The sequence below is a fragment of the Bos javanicus genome, chromosome 7 (genome assembly GCF_032452875.1).
Source record: "Bos javanicus breed banteng chromosome 7, ARS-OSU_banteng_1.0, whole genome shotgun sequence".
In the NCBI taxonomy this organism is placed as follows: Eukaryota; Metazoa; Chordata; class Mammalia; order Artiodactyla; family Bovidae; genus Bos; species Bos javanicus.
Genome location: NC_083874.1, coordinates 96,023,012 through 96,044,830, shown reverse-complemented (window position 1 = coordinate 96,044,830; position 21,819 = coordinate 96,023,012). Strand labels below are relative to the sequence as shown.

General features: G+C 39.3%; 2 protein-coding genes across 3 annotated transcripts in view; one reads left to right on the top strand and one right to left on the bottom strand.

Annotated features, from left to right (window-relative positions):
- Window positions 1-974: 974 nt before the first annotated feature.
- On the top strand, window positions 975-1,586 carry LOC133251697 (FUN14 domain-containing protein 1-like). Its single transcript, XM_061424458.1, has one exon. The coding sequence runs from the start codon at window positions 975-977 to the stop codon at window positions 1,440-1,442; it is 468 nt and encodes a 155-aa protein (XP_061280442.1). The 3' UTR covers window positions 1,443-1,586.
- A 9,389-nt stretch (window positions 1,587-10,975) lies between these two features.
- LNPEP (leucyl and cystinyl aminopeptidase) overlaps window positions 10,976-21,819 on the bottom strand; it is a 102,589-nt gene continuing 91,745 nt past the window's right edge. For both annotated transcript variants that reach the window (XM_061424456.1, XM_061424457.1), the window contains 3 exons: window positions 21,035-21,175; window positions 20,084-20,165; window positions 10,976-19,488 (listed from right to left, as the gene is read on the bottom strand). In XM_061424456.1, coding sequence (XP_061280440.1) covers window positions 19,357-19,488; window positions 20,084-20,165; window positions 21,035-21,175 — 355 coding nt within the window. In that variant the 3' untranslated portion in view covers window positions 10,976-19,356. The remainder of the gene's footprint in view (window positions 19,489-20,083; window positions 20,166-21,034; window positions 21,176-21,819) is intronic.

The window sequence follows — 21,819 nt, the reverse complement described above, 5'->3', positions numbered from 1 at the left end:
AAAAAGCCTTCCAATTTCCCATACTTGGCTTATATACAAATGGCACTGGAATAAGCAACACATTGACACCACCAAGTATCAATTTTGATAACTCTGTCATTATGTTTTCCCTTTAGAAGAATGAGTGGAGAACAAGAGTGAAGTTTGTTATAAATGTAAGAAGTCCTGATTATAATTCTGCTCAGCCAGCAACAAAGATCACAGGGAGCCCCAAAGTATGCCTATGTCAACTGGACTCTGGTTGTATGCTTGGATCTCCATCCATGGAGGAAAATAATAAAAGTGAAGAATAAAACATCAAGCCTTAGAAGCATATAACCAATTGTTGGACTTAGAGGGTGGGCTGTAATAATAATTTAAAGAATGTTTTTCTCTGGTAATTGACACCCCTGTATACTGTGTGAATCAAATGTTCATTGCACACACAAGTTTCAGTACAGGTTGGATGCTTTTGTGTTTTATTGTGGGGGTGGGTTGTGATAAGAATTCAAGAAGTAAAGCATAAAAGAAGATATGCCTAATGAAACTCTTCTGTGCCATTCATTCTAAAAGTTCTGAAATATTGAAAATGCGGACCAAAAAGCATTGCCTGCCATTTCAGTAAACAACAAATAATGTCCACCATCAAGCCATTAGCCACTGCAGCTGCCCCTGATGGTACACCCTGAGGGGAATTCAGAATGGAGAAAAACAGGATACTGGCCCTGGGTGTTTAAGATGCCTATCAAAGAAATAATGTCAGTTGGTCTAGAATCTTACATCTTCCCATTCATAGAAAAGCACTAAAATCGTTAACTTGAAGATGTCTTTTGTGTCTATGTGAGTGATCAGTAGTAGTCTTTTGATGTTTGACTACAAATTTTTTTCAGCAAAAACTCGTACCATAGACTTCCACCTGGGCCTAGAGCGGTTTTTAAAGCAGTGGGGAGAGGCGGGAGGGTTGGGACCACCTTGGTACAGCCGGCGGCAGTATCATGGCAACCCGGCACCTCCCTCCCCAAGAATATGAAAGTGATGGTGACTCTTACAAAGTGTTGGATTTAACTGAGTATGCCAGAAGACAACACTGGTGGAATCGAGTGTTTGCCCATAGCTCCGGACCTATCGTAGAAAAATACTCAGTAGCCACCCAGATTGCAGTGGGTGGAGTGAGTGGCTGGTGTGCGGGATTTTTGTTCCAGAAAGTTCGAAAACTTGCAGCCACTGCGGTAGGTGGTGGCTTTCTTCTCCTTCAGATGGCCGGTGACGGTGGCTATGTGCAGATCAACTGGAAGAGACGTGAAAAAGATGTAAACAAAGCAAAAGGATGGATGAAGAAACGAGCAAATAAGGCAGCACCCGAAGTCAGTAATGTAATAGAAGCAGCAACAGAATTTGTCAGACAGAACATTGTTATAGCCAGTGGACTCGTGGGAGGCTTTTTGCCAGGCCTTGCATCTTAAGAAGATGAATGTTCTATCACAGTGGAGTCACCTCTGAGAAGAAACTTGGTGGTGACAAAATGGTCTCGACCTTACACACCGACAGACTCTCCAGGGTGGATGCCAAGAAACAGCTAGCTGGACAGCGCCAAGCTCACTGCTTAGCATTCTGTCATCTGAAATGTGGCAGACGAGTATCTGCTGTAAAATAACCTGTACGGTATATATATAATAGTATCCCTAAGCAAAACATGGCTTTCATTATTTTTAAAAATTTGTGTCCATTTAAAATTTGCCTATAAAACGCTACTACCGGAGGTAGATATGGAGAGATTAAAAAAAAATCTGTTGCATATATTCCCCAGTAGAATATTGTCTTAATTTTACTTAAAAAGAAGAAAGAAACAAAACTCCTATATATCCTGTCTCCTCTTTCCCTCTTAGGAATAGTCCCTCAGAGCTTCCTGAGGGGATGCCTTCCCAGGCTCCAGTCCTCAGTACAAAATATAGTTCTACATTTTTAGGGTGTGTGTGTGTGTGTTTTCCAGTTGACAGTTTCGGCAACCAACAAAGAGATCCAGAACAGACTTCTCTCCCTCTCTTGAACTCTACAAAGAACGGGAGCTTTGGTATCAGCAGAAGCCCCCTTATCCTGTTTGCCCTTCCTCAAAAAGTCCAGATGAGTTTAGATGAGTCTCTCTTAGGTCTCAGATACCTGGTTATTAGCTGATGAGATTTTGTTGTTGTTGTTCAGTCACTAAGTTATGTCCGACTCTTTGTGACTTCAGGGACTGGAGCACTCCAGGGCTTCCTGTCCTCCACTATCTCCCAGAGTTTGCTTAGATTCATGACTTTTTTTTTTTATTCATGACCATTGAGGTGGCAATGCTATCTAACCATCTCATCCTCTGCTGCCCCGTCTCCTTCTACCCTCAATCTTTCCCAGCATCAGGGTCTTTTCCAGAGTCAGCTCTTGACATCAGATGGCCTAAGTGTGGGAGCTTCAGCATCAGTCCTCCCACTGAATAGTCAGGGTTGATTTCCTTTAGGATTGACTGGTTTGATCTCCTTGCAGTCTCAGGGACTCTGATGTGTCTTCTCTAGCACCACAATTTGAAAGCATCGGTTCTTCAGCACTCAGCCTTCTTTGGACTTCCTTTGTGGCTCAGACAGTGAAGAATCTGCCTACAATGCAGGAGAAAGTGAAAGTGAAGTCGCTCAGTCGTGTCCAACTCTTTGCAACCCCATGGACTGTAGCCTATCAGGCTCCTCCGTCCATGGGATTTTCCAGGCAAGAGTGCTGGAGTGGATTGCCATTTCCTTCTCCAGGGGATCTTCCCAACCCAGGAATCGAACCCAGGTCTCCCGCATTGCAGGCAGACACTTTACCCTCTGAGCCACCAATGCAGGAGACCCGTATTCAATCCCTGGGTCAGGAAAATCCCCTGGAGAAGGGCATGGCAATGCACTCCAGTATTCTAGCCTGGAGAACTCCATGGACAGAGGAGTCTGGCAGGTTACAGTCTATGGGGTCACAAAGAGTTGGACATGATTGACCAACTAACATACAAACACACAGCTTTCTTTATGGTCCAACTCTCACATCCATACATGACTACTGGAAAAATCATAGCTTTGACTATATGGACCTTTGTTGGCAAAGTGATGTCTCTGCTCTTTAATACATTGTCTAGGTTTGTCATGGCTTTCCTTCCAAGGAGCAAGATACTAAGTTTTATTTGGTGGTGGTTCAACTCCTCCCTGAAGAAGCAGGTTTTCTTAGAACCTTACTTGCAAGAAGAGATACCTGGCTTAACCTCCGTTGAAAGACACTAGGAAGATTTAATATGTACATACAGAACTTAAACTTCCAGTACATAACAGGAAATTAAAGGAAATCTTGCCCTTAAGATGGCCAAACTGAGATTCTTTAGAGGTTACAGAATTAATTTTTGTGTGTGTGCGCAGCTAGAGAAAATCCGGCTGGATAAAACATCTTTTCACAGTTCTGTCCTTAAAGTAACAAAAGCCTTTCTAGGAAGGACTTGCTTTTTTCTCCCTGTGTGTTTGAGATGTAAACATTCCACCTGAACTTAGGCGTCCCTCCTCACAATCCCCCTTCCCACCTGCTCTGGTTTGAGACCTGAGTCTCTTATCCAAAAGGCACACATTTGGTGTACATTTGGCAGCCAGTTGAATAGACTGGAATTCCGAGCTGGCCTTTTGTCCAGCTGTGCCAGCTCTCAAGGACGTTCGTCATAAGGGCCCCACCCCTTGGTCATCTTCCACTTCCTTCTGCCTGCCTATACAGTGATGGCCCCTCGCTTTCTTAGACTTTGGGGAAGTAACCTTTGTAGATGTTGTGAAGGCTACATGCTTAGCACTCCCTTGTGGGAACACGTCTTGCATCTTATTTGTGTGAGTTGCTATGAAGATACTACTTGTCAGTGGCCAGGTGATGGACCCTTTAAATTGGAGAAGGTTTTACATTGGTAAATATTTAAAGAACTCTCAGCTGTTTTATTGGTACCTTTGCGGGGTGGTAGCGGGGAGATGTGGAAATTAGAAGATTTTATATATATATATGTGTTTGTGTGTGAGTGCTCAGTCATGTCCAAATCTTTGTGACCCCATGGACTGCAGCCCACAAGGCTCTTCTGTCCATGGGACTTCCCAGAAAGCCCCCAAGAACACTGGAGACACGCGCGCACACACACACACACACACACACACACACACGTATATAACCTAGAAATTCCCTTAGTTTAAAATAAGCAAAGTTCGGGAAACATTTTTTGTGGTCTAGACTTCCTCTTAGTGAGTCTTACAGTTGCTAATAAAACATGAGATTGTTAATTAGATTAACAGGGAAGTAAGAAGCTGATGGACAGTCTAAAGACTTCTTGCCAACAAGGCGAACATTTTAAAGGGACTTGTTCCAAAAGGATAAAAAAAAAAAATCTTCAGGTAGTTCTCAAGAAATGGGGTAGATAAAACAGGTATTAATAGGATTAAAACAAAGGTTTGATACAATACTACCTAGTGTTGGGGACCAATTAGGGGTCCTTTTGTTCCATTTAACCTTGAAGGGCCCCAACCAAGTCTGCTATATTTACCTTAGTTTAAACAATACATATATAATTAGCAGACTGGAAAAAATTACACTGAGATACCTGACCAGCAATCGCTTGTGGCAACGTTAGGCCAACTAATCAAGTTAAAAGATTACAAAGGCCTGAGTCCCCTGGTTCAGCTCCTCACTGGGAACCTCAAAGCCTTTTTACCAAAAAAGTAGATAAAATGGCTGGAGGATAAAAAGGAAAGCTTCTGGGACTCCTAGTAAGACCAAGGCTTGTTGATGATGGGGTCCTCTTGAAAACTGAAGTTAAAGGTATAAAACTGAGATGAAAGTTTCCAAAACTGGTGTATTTCCATGGGCTTTGTATGACATGGTTACATCGCCTGTACCTAATTAGATCGTGTGATAGACATTGATTCTCACTGGGGAATGTGTCCCCTGCCTACTTTAAGATGGGGCATATACATCTACCCCTAAGGTGATATCAATTAAACATACTAAAGGAAACTGGTAGTGTTGTTACCTAAGCCCACAAAATATTAGAAACTGGGAGCTAATATTCTGGGGTTCATAAAAACAATAATAGAGGGGTTTTTTTGCTCTGAGTTTGACGTGTACCCTCAGAAAGAGGGTCTTTGTTGAATACCTTGTGCAAACTTTTGAAGCCCTGAAGAACTGAACCCTAAAATTCTAGAATACGGAATTCCTGATTTTCAGTGTAGTTGGAAATCTTCTTATTCATTAAAAAAAAAAAAAGAAAGAAAGAAAAAAACTAAAGAAAATGTAGCTGGGCAAATAGATCTTTTTATACCATTTAGGTGGCAGATCGGTTCTTAGGAGAGTTAAAAGCAACTATCTAGCAGATTTCAACAAATCAAAAATTTGAAGTACAGTCCACAGTGACTTGAGACTGAGCCTGATTACCTCAATCAGATGGAATCTGAAACCAAAGGGGAAAAGGGGGGAGGGGGAGGAAGCCTTTTTAAACTCAAACCTCTGAAAAAATCTCCTTCACCAAAAGCAAATTCACAGCTTCATTAAGGATTTGTCATAGACAAATACAAATCTTAAGTCTTTTCTACAAATAGTAAAGCCTTAATCATCTGAGTAAATAAACTTATTTCACTGTTATAAACTAGTACGTTTATATTGTAATGCCTGACTCATAACTAAGGTTTTCAAGCCTCAGATCTCTAGTTTTGTCTGTTTATGTCTGTGCAAATTATACATATGTCTCTATCTCCAGATAGTATTCCCAAAATTTATAAAAGAGCTCTAATTTACTTAAAAGTAAGTGCTTGCAAATTAAATATTTCTAAGTATGAAGAAAACTGGCCAGGTAGAATTTTAGGTTCATGTAATCCAGTACATACTAATATCTGGTATTAAAGCTAGCTTAAGCTTGTTGGCTTAACCAATAGACCTATCTTGTTTTTATTGTACCTAGGTGTTTTGAAGGTCAGTAAGTTAATTTTGTCTGTTGCAAAGTTCGTCAGTAAGCAGAATTAACCTGGTGTATTGTTTTTGCAAGTTATAAAATATAAATAAGAGTTTTCTGGTGAACTCTTTAGGAATAATGTTTTGGATCTACCTAAAATAGTTTCTCCAGATTTTTGGTAACTTGAAACTTTAGAACTTTGCTAAGGTAAATGATGGAATTCACTGAATATCCAGATTATTTCAAGTAAGATAAAATCCTGGAACATTAATTGCTGAAAACTAAAGATGTTTGGTTATTAGACATATCTTGTAGCACATTGAGGAGAGATACTCTATGAGAAAGTGGATGCTTCTAGAGGTTATAGGAAACGTTCATAAGTTTATCCATCAAGAAACACTGGTGTGTTCATAATTGCTTGCTTCTTAGTTTTTGCTAGAAATCAAGGTTTTTAAGGATTGGGAATTACCTACTGGAAATAAAGGAAATATTTTGGTATGCAAGGAAAGCAGAATGTGTGTTTTTAGCAAAAGAATGTATGAAGAATGGAAATGTATTGTGTTAAGGGAAAAGAGATTTTTGCCCTAAAGCTGATTAATTCTAAATGCAAAAGAAAAATGAAGAATAAACTAAATAGGTACAGAAAATTGTGCAAAGTTTGTGGAAAGGGAGGACTGAGAACAGTTTTGGATATGATTAGACTGAGATTGGATTACACTTAATTAGGTAAGTGAACTTTGTAATTCAAGGTAGATTGGTGCAGGGCTGGAGTTTCCTCTTCTGTTCAGAGGGGAAAAGCTTTCTGGAAATTTTGGGCTACTTTGGATACTCGATTATGAGTTTATTTGTCTTCTAAATGATCTGTATTTACCTTAAAAATCTTTTGTCTCTTCAGTTGGATAAGTATTGTTTCAGTGACCTATGATTTTATTTGATAGTGTTTTAATGGTCTGATAGTGTTTTAAAACTTTGATGTCTCTTATAAACTTGCCTAAGTGAAATTCTAACCAAAATTCTTCTGACCTTAGCTAACTTTGGGATGCTTCAAAGGGCCCCTGAAATATTCCAAAGACAGATACTAAACTAAATGAATTTATTGAGTATATTACATGGGAAATACGGTCACGTAAGTGATGGTAAAATTTTCTTACATGGGTAGATATCATTAATATAGATGTTCCAAAATCTAAATCCTGGTATGTCCTGGTATGTTATCAGGTCATAATTCTAGTTATCTTAAAATGCTGTATGTCATAGAAATAACCAAGTTTCTTATCAATTGCATTATAATCAGATTTTTAATTTAACCATGCCATTTTAAGTCTTTAGTTTTCATTCCAATCCCAAAGAAAGGCAATGCCAAAGAATGTCAAACTACCGCACAATTGCACTCATCTCACACACTAGTAAAGTAATGCTCAAAATTCTCCAAGCCAGGCTTCAGCAATATGCGAACTGTGAACTTCCTGATGTTCAAGCTGGTTTTAGAAAAGGCAGAGGAACCAGAGATCAAATTGCCAACATCCGCTGGATCATGGAAAAAGCAAGAGAGTTCCAGAAAAACATCTATTTCTGCTTTATTGACTATGCCAAAGCCTTTGACTGTGTGGATCACAATCAACTGTGGAAAATTCTGAAAGAGATGGGAATACCAGACCACCTGATCTGCCTCTTGAGAAATTTGTATGCAGGTCAGGAAGCAACAGTTAGCAAGAACAGGAAGCAAGAACAACAGACTGGTTCCAAATAGGAAAAGGAGTTCGTCAAGGCTGTATATTGTCACCCTGTTTATTTAACTTCTATGCAGAGTACCTCATGAGAAACGCTGGACTGGAAGAAACACAAGCTGGAATCAAGATTGCCAGGAGAAATATCAATAACCTCAGATATGCAGATGACACCACCCTTATGGCAGAAAGTGAAGAGGAACTCAAAAGCCTCTTGATCAAAGTGAAAGTGGAGAGTGAAAAAGTTGGCTTAAAGCTCAACATTCAGAAAACGAAGATCGTGGCATCCGGTCCCATCACTTCATGGGAAATAGATGGGGAAACAGTGGAAACAGTGTCAGACTTTATTTTTCTGGGCTCCAAAATCACTACAGATGGTGACTGCAGCCATGAAATTAAAAGATGCTTACTCCTTGGAAGGAAAGTTATGACCAAGCTAGATAGCATATTCAAAAGCAGAGACAGTACTTTGCCAACAAAGGTTCGTCTAGTCAAGGCTATGGTTTTTCCTGTGGTCACGTATGGATGTGAGAGTTGGACTGTGAAGAAAGCTGAGCGCTGAAGAATTGATGCTTTTGAACTGTGGTGTTGGAGAAGACTCTTGAGAGTCCCTTGGACTGCAAGGAGATCCAACCAGTCCATTCTGAAGGAGATCAGCCCTGGGATTTCTTTGGAAGGAATGATGCTAAAGCTGAAACTCCAGTACTTTGGCCACCTCATGCGAAGAGTTGACCCATTGGAAAAGACTCTGATGCTGGGAGGGATTGGAGGCAGGAGGAGAAGGGGACAACAGAGGATGAGATGGCTGGATGGCATCACTGACTTGATGGACGTTGAGTCTCAGTGAACTCTGGGAATTGGTGATGGACAGGGTGGCCTGGCTTGCTGCGATTCATGGGGTCGCAAAGAGTCGGACACAACTGAGCGACTGATCTGATCTGATCTGATTAATAGACGATCATTATTTTACTCAGATGTTTTTATAAAGATCCTCAAGATGATTCATAAAAAGGACTTTTGGATAAACAAGTTTCTAATGGCTTTTAGATCATACTGCTAAAATGGGTAAGAAATTATAGAACTCTAATGGAAAACCTGACTTCATCCAGATCAACAGGAGTTATGAGCAATAAATCATTTATAATTTTATGACTTTTTTCTAAAACACTGCCTTTTAATCTTTTTCAGAAAGCCTTTATGTTTTGACCTGCAACAAGTTGGTAATTGTTATCTTCATTTACAAAAGGTATGATTTATCTCTACTTGATCCCTTTAGAATTTTTCTTCTCCAGCTGCCTCCCCTGTAGACTTGATGACTTATTGTGATCAGATTACATCCAGTTACACCAATTATTGTTTTACTCTGTCCTCTTATTTCTCCAGCTATTTATGCCTGTCTCTACCTGCTATGGGAGAAGGCAATGGCACACCACTCCAGCACTCTTGCCTGGAAAATCCCATGGATGGAGGAGCCTGGTAGGCTGCAGTCCATGGGGTCGCACAGAGTTGGACACGACTGAAGCGACTTAGCAGCAGCAGCAGCTACCTGCTATACTATGATTTTATTAATGATACTACCTGTATGCTTCCCTGGTGGCTCAGATGATAAAGAATCCACCTGCAATGCGGGAGACCTGGGTTTGATCCCTGGGTTGGGAAGATAGTTTTCTATTGCATTTTGCAATGGTAGCCCGTCCTCTGACAAAACTAATGGCTGAACGTTGAGGCAGTTGATCAAATGTAACTCTACCCAGAATAACTGTAATAGTGCAACTGTAGAAATGGAGAGAAGCAACAAGGGAAATTTTTCCTGGGTCGTAATTCCTAGTGCTGTGGGAAAATTGGTCATGAAATGTCTCCCCAACCTTCATCTAATTTATGACCACAAGGAGGTGCTATGGACAAAAAAGTTGCCCATCATTTCAATAATCAATGAATTAGCCCCACCATCAAGCCGTCAGCCACTGCACCTGCCCCCAACAGTGTACCCTGAGGGTAATTTAGAAATGAGAAAAACAGGATCCTTGCCCTGGATAAAATACATATCAAAGGAATTTCAATGAGCCCAGACTCTTTCCATATATAGAAAGGCACTAAAAGCTCTTAACTTGATGTCTTGTGTGTGTGTGATTCACAGTAACTGATATTCAACCACGTATTTTCAGCAAAAATGCAAAAACTCCAATATATCTTGGCCCCTGCCTTACGTTTTTGGAACAGTTTGTCAGAACTGAGAGGCTGCCTTCCTGGACTGTAGTTCTCAAATAAAACGTAATTCTCAACTTATAGATGATGCATTTATGTCAGTTAACATCTATAAATTCCACTGGAATAAAAACATTGTTTCTATAAGGTTAGCCAAAAAGTCTGTTCAAGTCTTTCAAACCTGAATGAACTTTTTGGCCAACCCAATATATCTATAATGGGTTTTATTTCCATTTTTACTGTGCATGTCTGTGAACAAAGTATCAGAAATTGAACTAGTAGCTTCTGAGCAAAAATCTTTTAATTTCTAAGAGCATTCCCCCAATAATTATTAATGGTAATACCTTTTTTTTTTTCTTTAGAAGGCAGCACCCTGTGACGTGTGGGATCTTAGTTCCCTAACCAGGGATTGAACCCGTGGCTCTGTATTGGAGGTGCAGTCTGAAGTGCTGGGCCAGCAGGTAAGCTCTGGTGATATTTTAAAAGTGTATTGCTTCAATGTGTGTTTTTGTATGCCCAGAAATAGTGTCTCAGTTCTTTTACCCCAAACTCTATTTGCCTTAAAATGCCTAACTTTAAGTGCTAACAATTTATATAGAAGAATACTGGTTCTAATTCCAACACCTAAGAGCCTAAGATATTCTCAGTTCTCTCCCAAGAATATTGATGGGAATTAAAATAAGGAACTTCTTACTGTAGATCTGACCAAATGGCTACTCAAGTGACCTGTGTATTTATGAGAATCATTTCATTCTAAAATACTTCCCCTGCACGGAGTGCATCCACGGATGACTTTAACCCCACTCCACCCCAGTGAGTGCTTAGCAGTGTCTGGAGACATTTTTGGTTGTCTCACTGCGGGTAGTGGAGTTGCTATTTGCATTAGAGACCAGGGATGGTGGTAATCATCATACAATACCCAGGACAGTCCAACATAGCACTAATGAGCCTGTGAATCCTTGAGTTACACAAAGTAAAGATACTGCAGCACTGGTGAGACAGGAAACGCTGCAAAAGACAATGAATACGGTTCCTGTTCTGGTACAGCTGAGATCATAAACCACTTTATACGTACTTTTTAAAAGTGAAAATGGTCTACACAATATTTATATTTAAATACTTTTATTTTTATTTCACAAAAAAAGCAACAGTGTTTGCAGGTACACATGCCTTTCAGTCAGTGCTGGTCATATGCAAAACAAGGTATCAGAAGTATAAAGAAAAATAAGCCTTTTCCCTTTACAAGTGACAAAACACAATTTGCATATATAATATTATATATATACATACTATTTTCAAAATCTTTCACAAAAGACAAGATTATGATACAAATTTAGAATTCTACCCACAAGCTCAGATTCAAGAAATTGGAGATCTCTGTAAGTATTTAAATACAAAAATGTGATACCTTCACAAGTTTTGAAGTAACTACTTTTCAAAGTGTTTGAGAGACTATTCTTCACAGCAACATGGAACACTTGGCTTTAATCAAGAAAGCTGTAAGATTCAGTTTTGTCTCAATGTGAGTTTGTTGATTAATGCAAATGTTCCAATTATGCTGTAATTGTCACTTTATACACATGAATATGTTACTGTACTGATGTTTTCTACACTTCAAGTTCTGGAGCATTTCATTCAGCTAAGCCCTGACCTTTACTTCCTTTGAAGTATTTCAAATTAAGAACTGTTGAGAAATACCACTAAATATGACCATGACTAACTCCAAAAAGATGCTCCCTTTTATTTATGGTCAAAGTTAAATGTGGCATGAATAAACTTTTATTTTCCGTACAGCAGCAGGTATAAGTAACAGCAAAGTATAAGCAAAGTTTTCATCACTAGAACCTGAGAGTCTGATATGGTGAATAACGTCTCTTTGCAAATTTTCTAGGAGTCCTACCGTTCAATGTTTCTATAACAGTATGGCAAATAACAGTATGGCAAATCTTCAGCATTATATTGGTTATAAATTTCAGAACAAAAAAAAAACAGTGCTCAGAAGGGAGGGAAGAGAGGGATGGATGGATTTTCCACATGCATTTTCTTTGCGACAGATAAATATGGAGTCGTGACATTTACCATGTGGTGGATGAACAGTCAATGTAAAATATCACTGAAGAATGCTGAAAGTTAACACACAGGTCTGGATGTGTGAAATGCATGCAAAGACAGAGAGCCAAAGAGGCAACATGGGCTCACATTTCCAAGGACACTTGAAGATAACAGCTAACAGCACAAGCGCTGAAGACAACAAGGAGAAATGAACAGGAATGGTTCAGCTAGTGGAGAAGCGAGAGCGGACGGAGGCAGCCACGCAGAAGAGCTCTGGGGAGGGAAGGGCCAGCACGCCCGCCATGTGCAAGGTGGTGGGAGTCAAAGAGCTTGCCACCCCAATTCTTCTTGGATTAGTTTTGGGGCCCACGTTGTCATTTACTAGAATGATGGCAATAACTCAAAAGATTCACTCCAAAACCCAAAATGATTTCTACCGAGTACAGAAGAATATGTAACTGAAGGAACTGTAGCCAACTGAGTCAGAATCCAGGGCCTCAGAAAGGAGCTACTCTCAGAGGTCTTCAAATGAGTTTGAATGAGTGCCGCTGAGAGATGAACAGCAAAAAAATTTAACCACACCTGAAGTATTGTCTTTTTGACTCTCTGGAATTGCCAAAGAATAGGTCCCTCCCTTCCTACCATTTCATTCAGTGTGAGTCAACCTGAGACCTACTAGATGTGATTAGCTCTCACAACTCAACCGTATCCAAGTGTCTTCTCCCATCTTACGGGCTACCTGCCTGGTGCCATTGGTTACCCCACCTCAGTGCTACACCTTTAGCTCAGATGGCAAGGATCTGGTGGGACATTTTTGTTAGATACACTCAGAGCCCTGCAAGGGACTATTAAAGGAAAGATCCACTCAGAGCCCTGCAAGGGACTATTAAAGGAAAATAATGGGGGAAGAAAAGAAGCAAATCATGTATGTGCATGTATACACTTACATCTTTAAAGGCATATATCTGAGAGAATAAAAACAGCCACAAAATAGTGACTATACTGGCTCCAGCTGAAGGAGCAAATATGTGGGAAAGGAAGAAAGTACGCTGCTCATCCAGGGGAGTCAATTTTCATCAGTTCCCTACATAGCCATGTGAAGGACTAAACACAGAATAAAGCGACAAATGAAAACACTCATGAAGAATATTCCCCCGCCAAAAATATAAATCTCTATAAAACAAGCAAACAACATACAACCCTTCTACTTGCTGTTACCACACAGGCAACAAGGGGAAGGGGAGAAGGGGAGGCTGTCATACACTTCTCCTCAGTTTGCATTTGGTAACTTGACATCCACCCAAAGGACTAGGTATAAAATCAGTAACATGGAAACATGTATATACACTTTTAAAAAGGGCATACCCCATCCCTTCCCACTAACTACTACCCACCCAATAATTTTTCCCTCCAAAAAAAAAAAAAAAAAGATCCTAAATTGTTGAACTATTGCCCATGTAGGCAGTAAGGGAAGGGAGCAGAGGAGATTTATCATACATCTGGACCTCCATGTTTCATTATGTACCTACAGATCCCAGCAAAGGACTGGGCACTAAATGAAATAACACACAAAATGTAGCAAACCTTTATACATTAAAAAAGTATATATATGTGTACACACACACACATACACACACACACCTCTCCCATCCCTATCTCTCCAAAAGCAGAAGCCAAACATCTATTCTTCTGCCACTGCCCAGTGAGGGAAAGGGAGCAGGGAGATATTTTATAGAATCAATCTCAACTTTCATAAAGTTCCAAAAGAGTCATGCAAAAGACTGGATTCAAGATGAAATGAACACCAAAAGAGGCAGAAACATTTGTATACATTTAAAAATTTATATATCTTGCCTAACAAGCTCATCCCCCATTAAAAACCTCAAAAACAAACAACAGAAAACCAAATCCTCAAGTACTCCTGTACCCCCGGTATACACAGGCTACAGGAGAAGGGCGGGGAAGATTTATTACACCCCGATCTGGACCTCTGCATTATATTTGATATTTAGGAGTCAAAAAAGACACTAGGCTTGAAATGAAAGCACAAATAAATGCAGCAAACGTTTATACACACACACACAAAAGCAAACCCAGAAAACCTTCACTGCTCTGCGCCCCGCAAAAAATTCTTCAAAAAACTACACTACTAGTCATTGCCTAGACAGGCAATAAGGGAAGGGGAGAAGAGGAGATTTTTTTCATAGAATGAACCTTAATTTTCATCATGTACCTAAGAATCCATGCAAAAGTTTAGGTACAAAATGAAGTAACAGAAAAAAAAGGAACACAAACATTTATATACATTTTAAAAAGTACATATCCCTATGCTCCCAGGCAAGACAGTGATAGAGGTAAAAATAATCTAGACTGCTCTACAAATATTACCCACAGAGGCGACAAGGAAAGGGGAAGACAGAAGATTTTCCTACATCCATACTGCCACATCTCGTTAGGGACCTATACATCCAAGCAAGGGATAAGTACAAATGGAATAACATGATATTGAAACAAGCACTGCATATATACAGATTTCAAAAGAATATATTCCGCCTCAGTCCCTTCCCAGCCCCGTCCCCTGCAAAATTCTAAAAGCCCAAACTACTTTAAAATTATTGACTACATGGATAAAAAGGGAAAGAAGACTGCTCTATATCCAGAACTCTGTGCTTCATTAGCAACCTACCAGTCCAAGTGAAGGAGAGTGAGTGAGTGAAAGGCACTCAGTTGTGTCCAACTCTTTGTGACCCCATGGACTGTAGCCTGCCAGGCTTCTCTGTCCATGGAATTCTCTAGGCCAGATTACTGGAGTTGGGAGCCATTCCACACTCCAGGGGATCTTAACCCAGGAATCAAACCCAGGTCTCCTGCACTGCAGGCAGATTCTTTACCAGCTGAGCCATCAGGGAAGCCCCCAAGTGAAGGGCTGGGTACCAAATGAAATACTATAATAAGGAAGTAAAAAACATGAGTATATGTTTTAAAAGCATTTACCCTAATACCCACAAAAGAGCCCCTGAAACTAATCAACTATTCTACTAGCCATTGCCGTCTCAGGCAACACGGGAAGGGGTCAAGAGGAGATTGTCATACATGTGGACCTCCACGTCTCATTAGGTACTTTCACATCCTATGAAAAGGACGTAGTACGAAATGATGAGTTATAATACAAAGTTATAGATTTATTTATATACATTAAGTACATACCCCACTGTCTCCCACCTCACAAAACAAAAGCTACTCTAGCTACTGCCCAAAAAGGCAGTAAGGAAAAGGGAAGAGATCTGTCATACTCTGAATCTCCGTTTTCATTAAGTACATATGCATTCATGCAAAGGAACACACCTAAAATGAAATATTAAAAAGTAGCATAACATTTATATACACTTGAATAAAAGAATATACAACTCTCCCCCATCTCTGCCCTCAAGAACAGACTAGATCAAAACAACAGAAACTAGAACTACTCACTTACGTCCATACAGGCAACAAGGAGAGGGGTAGGTAAGCATTCGTCATACTTTGGGACCTTCACAGTTCATTAGATCTCTACTTATCCGTGAGGAGGATGAAGGAAATACAAAATCAAACACCCACAAAATAGTGATTTACATACATTTTAAAAAGTACATACTCTGCTCTTCTCCCACTATGGCCATCTCCTTCCAGAGAAGGAAACCAAGTAACTACTCTGTAGCTGTTGCCCAGGCAGGAAAAATTGAAAGGCTAGAAGAGATTTCACAGGACAATGTCTCTTTCATTTTTCATCAGGATAAACTATACTAAGATGAAAGAATATAAAAACATCAAAACACGTGCATACATTTAAAAAGTATATTCCCCTAAAGAACCCTCAAAGATATCAATCAACTATTCTATGAGCTATTGCCCACGTAGGCAACAAGGAAGGGGAGAAGAGGAGGTTTATCATACTTTCGGACTTCCACTTTTCATTTGGTACTTAGTTGCCAATGAAGAGAATGAAGCACAAAATAAAAGAAAGCAAAACCCAGCAAAAGTGAACACATAGGCTTTATAAAATACAAATGGGGATGTAAGGGAGGAAGAAAAGAGTTAATTCCAATTTTTTTAAAAAAGGCAAAGGGGAGAAGAACTACATCATACCTATGAAATTCAGGTCTTGTTTTGCAAACTCAGCCCAGAAATTGCTGTCTGCACATCTCCTGAGATGCATACACCTTCCCTGCACCGCCATGACAAACATGAGGATTATGTAAATATTCAGCAACCTGACTACAGATTATCTTTCCATGTGTATTAGATTAAGATGCTCAAAAGCCAACTCAGGAACAGGCTATCTGTAATCCAACAAACTCAGCACTTAACTTTCATTTCTTCCTTTCCAGTGTTCAGAAAGGATTCTGTTCTGCACCCAGGAAGACTGATGTGGCTCAGTATCCTCTATATACCCAGAACTCTTCTGACAGCTCTGTTCCCACTGTGGCTAAAGTACATGTGAAAACACGAATGGTGAAGAACATTAGTGTAAAGAGGAACCTGTGACAGTAAGAACCTCTACATACCCAGAACTCTTCTGACAGCTCTGTTCCCACTGTGGCTAAAGTACATGTGAAAACATGAATGGTGAAGAACATTAGTGTAAAGAGGAACCTGTGACAGTAAGAAAGTTCGTGAACACCAAAACAGTGGCAAACAACATAATTCCACTTAAAGAGATTCATATCGAACAAGATGGAGCAAGGCACAAGCTTACGGTAGCTGCTGACACTACTTCCGTTTAATATATCTAATCAGTTGGTATTAACAAGCGATTAGATATCAACAAACTGAACTCCTTGGATTTCTAGTTTTGTAGCCTTTCAGACTTCCAAAGCCTAAGCTTTTCTTCTACAGTTCCAGATTTCCAATTTTGCCTTTCCTAATAATATGGTATGATGTGTCTTTTTATTAATTCAAGACGACTCTCTCTCTGCAATGAATATAACGCTTGTCAGACAGTACTGAATTGGTCATGGATCTGTGTGCTCATAGAACAAAGAATCGCTGTGCTTCTATCTGAGTTCTCAGAAATACAATGGTGAAATAAAATTCTGGGGGAAAAAACTTCAAACGCTTCAACAACACTTATTATACTACACGGTCTAACCATTATTTAACCTTATATTCCTGACTTAGAGTTGGTTTTTGGAAGCCCTATATAGATGGGATAGCATAACATTAAAAAAGTATGGAATTTCACAGGAAAATCTGAGGTGAGGCCTGTAAATGAAAAATACAATTGGTACGGATCTGGTATTATGGGAATGAATGGCTTTTGAGTACAAAGATAGAAATGGATTTTGAGTTACCTCCTTTTTAGCCCATGTTTTGATAAAAGTTTAATTATAACAACCCCCACCCCGTTCCAGACACACACACTCACAGGAAAGAATGATATAATTCAAGACAAGATTTGCCATATGCGGAGCTAACAAATATTATAGAAACAATGTGAAGATGGGCAGACAAAACGAAGAATCTTAAATGATTTTGAGAAGTAGCAAAGTTTAAACTCTGTATCAAAGTGGACTTTAGTAATATGGTTTAAAAAAAAACAACCCAGCAACAAAAAATCCTCCAAAATTTTATTATTTTTCCCCACTCTAAAAATATAAAAACTCACTTTCAAATATCAACTAAATTATCATTCATTTACTGAAGCACAAGAGTAATAAAGACCTACAATCACCCTAGTTTCAAAAAAACATCTTCAGATGATTCTGTGATTCTCAGATAATAGTATTTTCTACTCTAAAATAGAGAGATAAGTGCTGTTTAGAAAACACTAAATTGGGAGAAAACACACTAGGGCTAAAGAAGGTTATCTTTAGTTTCTATTGCCAGTCTTTTCAATTTTGCTATATAAAAATATTTTCATAAAATAAAATATAATTTTATACATAATTCCATATATTCTCACTTGATACCTGCTGAATAAAAAAAAGGTGACCTTTCCCATTGTCTGATTCAGTGGAGTGTTTTAAGTGCTGAAAAATGGGTAAATACCCTTTTTATGTACGTAGGTGTTTTCAAGCAAAATAGAAAGTACAATAAATACTAGGAAGAAAGCTTTTATCCTAAGAATCAAAGAAACACAACAATCTAGGTATAAGTCTGCATAGCTCAAAAAATTCAAGTACAGTATTTCCCCTTTAGAAGGAGTACAATTGCCATATAGTTTTGGATTCTTTCTTTCTTTCCTTGGCCATTCCCTATAATCTGTTAGTTTGGCCATTACAAAAGAAAACTTTGATTTTTCAACTAAAGAAAAGTACTGTTTCTGACAGTAGAAAAAATTCAAAGCCCACCATATTAAAATAAACCTAAATCAAGTTATTCCTATCCACATTCTCTTTATTCCTTTAAGGTATTATGGTGAACTTCAAATAAAAATGTTCAATTTCTCAAAGGCCCTATTTTAAAATATACTTCTAATATGCAACTCTATCATATAAAATGAAAAACCACCCAATGGGTATGATTAAGAGAAAGTGTCTGATCTATCAGCCAAAAAGCAACTTAAACAGACTGTAAACTGTAAATCTTAGTAAGAAAGTCATGATAAGAGACACCAGTATTTAAAAAAATGCCATAAATGCAGAAATACTTATTTGTAACACAAGGGATATCTACGGCAGAGAGCGGTAAAGGTGTACAGAGATTTGGAGAATACTGGAATTCATAAGTAAAATAATTAGTGCTAACTCAGTTGGAAATATTTTCCTGAAAGATGAAAAAGAAGGTGTTAAATATTTGGAAAGTTTAATCTTTTAGCCTTGTTATTTAGCTTTACAACAAAAATTTAAAAATTCTGTAGCACCTCACTATTTTTCAGAAAAAAATATAATAGTTATAAACTTTTTCCAGAAAAAAAAGGATTATTCAAAACCCCCAATAAGTAGATCTGCACACCTGAGGTCAGTTCTCTACAGCTGCATGATTCGATGACTTCATTACTATACTTTTTGATGCTAACTTGGAACCACATTCAAATAACATCTATCAACAAGAAGCAACAAATGGCTAACCAACCAGCAGCCTGCAAAGATGGTGGCTCCCATGGTAGCTCTTTCCTTATTTCATGGTGTCAACATTTAGCCAGAAACTGAGAACAGCATTGCAAAACAGATTTTTTTTTCCCATTTGAATATCTTCAAAGTAGAAAAATTACCCACTGTTTTTGTAGACGGTTGGCATACAGGTGAATATAGTTTGGTAATAAATAACTACACACTGCCCAAAGACATTTCAGAAAAGACAGATGAAAAAATACAGACTGGCCCTGAGCAAACTAGAACTCCTAAGAGTGCACACAACTCAGCAGCGATCCTGGTTTCACCGTGGCTTTTGCAAAAGCAGCAGAGGCCCAGTTAACAAGCTCTCTGAACGGGTGATGAGGTACAGGTGTGCATGCTACAGCCAATATGTCAGGGTTTTCAGATTCTTCTCCACCCACTGCATGTTCAACTGAATGACTTCCAAAGCCTCCTGGACACAGCGAAGTCGAAAGGTGGCCTCTGACTGGTTTTCAAAGAATGCCTGGACCTGTAAGTTGCACACAGAAGTATTTCAAAAGAAAAGAAAGGCATACCGCAGCTTTGAATATCCTTTTCAAATAAGCTTTAAGTTAGTGATGGTCATGCTGATGTAAAGCTGTTTTAAAAAGGAATTCCCCTTACTCCCACAAGGATGAAGTTTTCAAATTTCAAGTGGGAGGTGGGGTGGGGGTGGTGAGAGTTGGAGTGGGAAGGGTGGAAAGGCCGGAAAGGCCAAGTAACAGTAAATAAGGTAGAGTCTAAGTTAGGCCTGGGGCCTAATTTTACCCTCTGAATGGAACTCTTCAAAAACAGTCTAATCGCCAATTAAAAATAAACTTGGCATATGTTGATCTTAATTCAAAAAATTATCTGTATCAGATGGGAGACAATGGAATACTGTTGAGAATGGAAGCAGAACTTTTCCTCCTTGCTGTATATCTACCCTTTAGGAATAATCCCAGTGCAGGATCATTAGCGTTGATGAAGGCAGACAGAGAGACGGGACAGGATTTTGCAGGAGAAACCACCATCTGACTAAAACTGAGCACCCTGAGGGCAAAGGGATGGCCGAATCTCCCGGAAAAGCATTTGATACAACCAACCTCAGATAAATGTGCCTTTGTTGCAAACAGGTGAGTTGATCCAGCAACGATACTTTGTATGGTATAGGACCCCAGGTGGAACCTGAAGAAACACAAAGGTAAAGGCAAAAGGCAAAAAGAATGAGTCAGCTGCTGGTAGGCCAAGTTCCTGAGTGCAAAGGACGTGCTTATTGTAAACTCCACATGCCTGAGGCAGAGTGGAGTCCTGCTCCTGGGAACGGGGGGCTTGGTGCATCGGGAGTCACCCCACACACTCCTCTCCCAGTAGGCAGGAGATCCAGAGAAATTAACAGCCTGTGTTTGCCTCAAAAAACAGCATCATACACCCAGAAGGTGTCATTACTGATTTAAAAGGAAAAAATGAGCGACTTGTGCTATTGAGCTGGGTCTGAGTTTGTAAACGATCCCTTGGTAACGAGGAGGTGTTTTCAACACATGAAACTAAACAGCTATTCTGAAATAGTTCATGGCCAAGCCAAGTGAGTTGGCTTCCCTGATGGCTCAGACGGTAGAGCATCTGCCTGCAGTGCAGGAGACCGGGGTTCGATCCCTGGGTCGGGAAGATCCCCTGGAGAAGGAAATGGCAACCCACTCCAGTACTCTTGCCTGGAAGATTCCATGGACTGAGGAGCCTGGTAGGCCCCAGCCCATGGGGTCGCAGAAGAGTCTGACACAACTGAGCGACTTCACTCACTCAAGCTAAGTGAGCTGATGCCGAGCAAGGCTGGGCTTGATCAGTACTATTACTTAAACAAACACCACTGTTACATTGACTCGCATTAAGGAATGTTGTTGACAAATGTGACTATTTCTGTGTTTGTTGAACTTTCACTGAAGCATTTTTCCTCTCACAGCAAAGCGTGACTCTTCTGAACCAATACAACCCTGGGAACTGCTTTCAGATGCAAGGCTTGCGGATGCTGAAAATTAGTAACTGTCTGAAAAACTTACTTCTGCACAAGCTTACTCCAGTTCTCTTTGACAAAATCCCAAGCCAGTAAGTGTCCGGGAAAATGCCGGGCCACCGTTCTAATGATAAACGACAGCTTCTGTGTTCGGATGAGATCTCCATCGAGGCTGTTTTTCATTAACCTGGAGAGCAGAGCAGATTGAGCTTCCAAAATAATTATTCATGATGAGGTGATGACTGAATTTAAATTAATACTGGTCTCCTAATTAAAGCTCTGTGGCAATTCAAGAGATACAAGTTTTGGTTCCGTCTAAGCTTCATTAACAGTGAAAACTAGTCATGTTTCTAAATGAAGGAAAAACCAATGAGATAAACACATAAATACACTGTTACATAGTAATAAATTGTTCTTGACGTAAAAGGACATTTAGGGGAACAAAAGGACATTTAGGATATAATTTCCAGTAGAATTTATTATAATTCTGAAAACTGGTACTGTTTTTTCTGTTAAAAACTTTGAGTAGGGACGTATCTTATTGTTCTTAAACTGGGCTGTCATATAAAAATGAAGATACTTTTCAGAATGCACTCAATAAATTGATACTAATATGTGTACTAGATAATGTTCTAAATTACTGAATAACAATGCTTGAAATAGGTCATTACTATCTATCCTAATTTTATAGTTTAAGAAGCTGAGGTTATAATAATTACCCCAGGGACACAGCTATTGCTAATAAATATAAAAGTTAGGCATTTGAACATAAGCATTTACTGTGTGATAATATCTGCTTATATGAGAACACACATACCTCTAAAAGATTGC

Coding starts and splice junctions, on each gene's coding strand:
- LOC133251697 (XM_061424458.1), top strand. CDS start 975: ATGGCAACCCGGCACCTCCCTCCCCAAGAATATGAAAGTGATGGTGAC.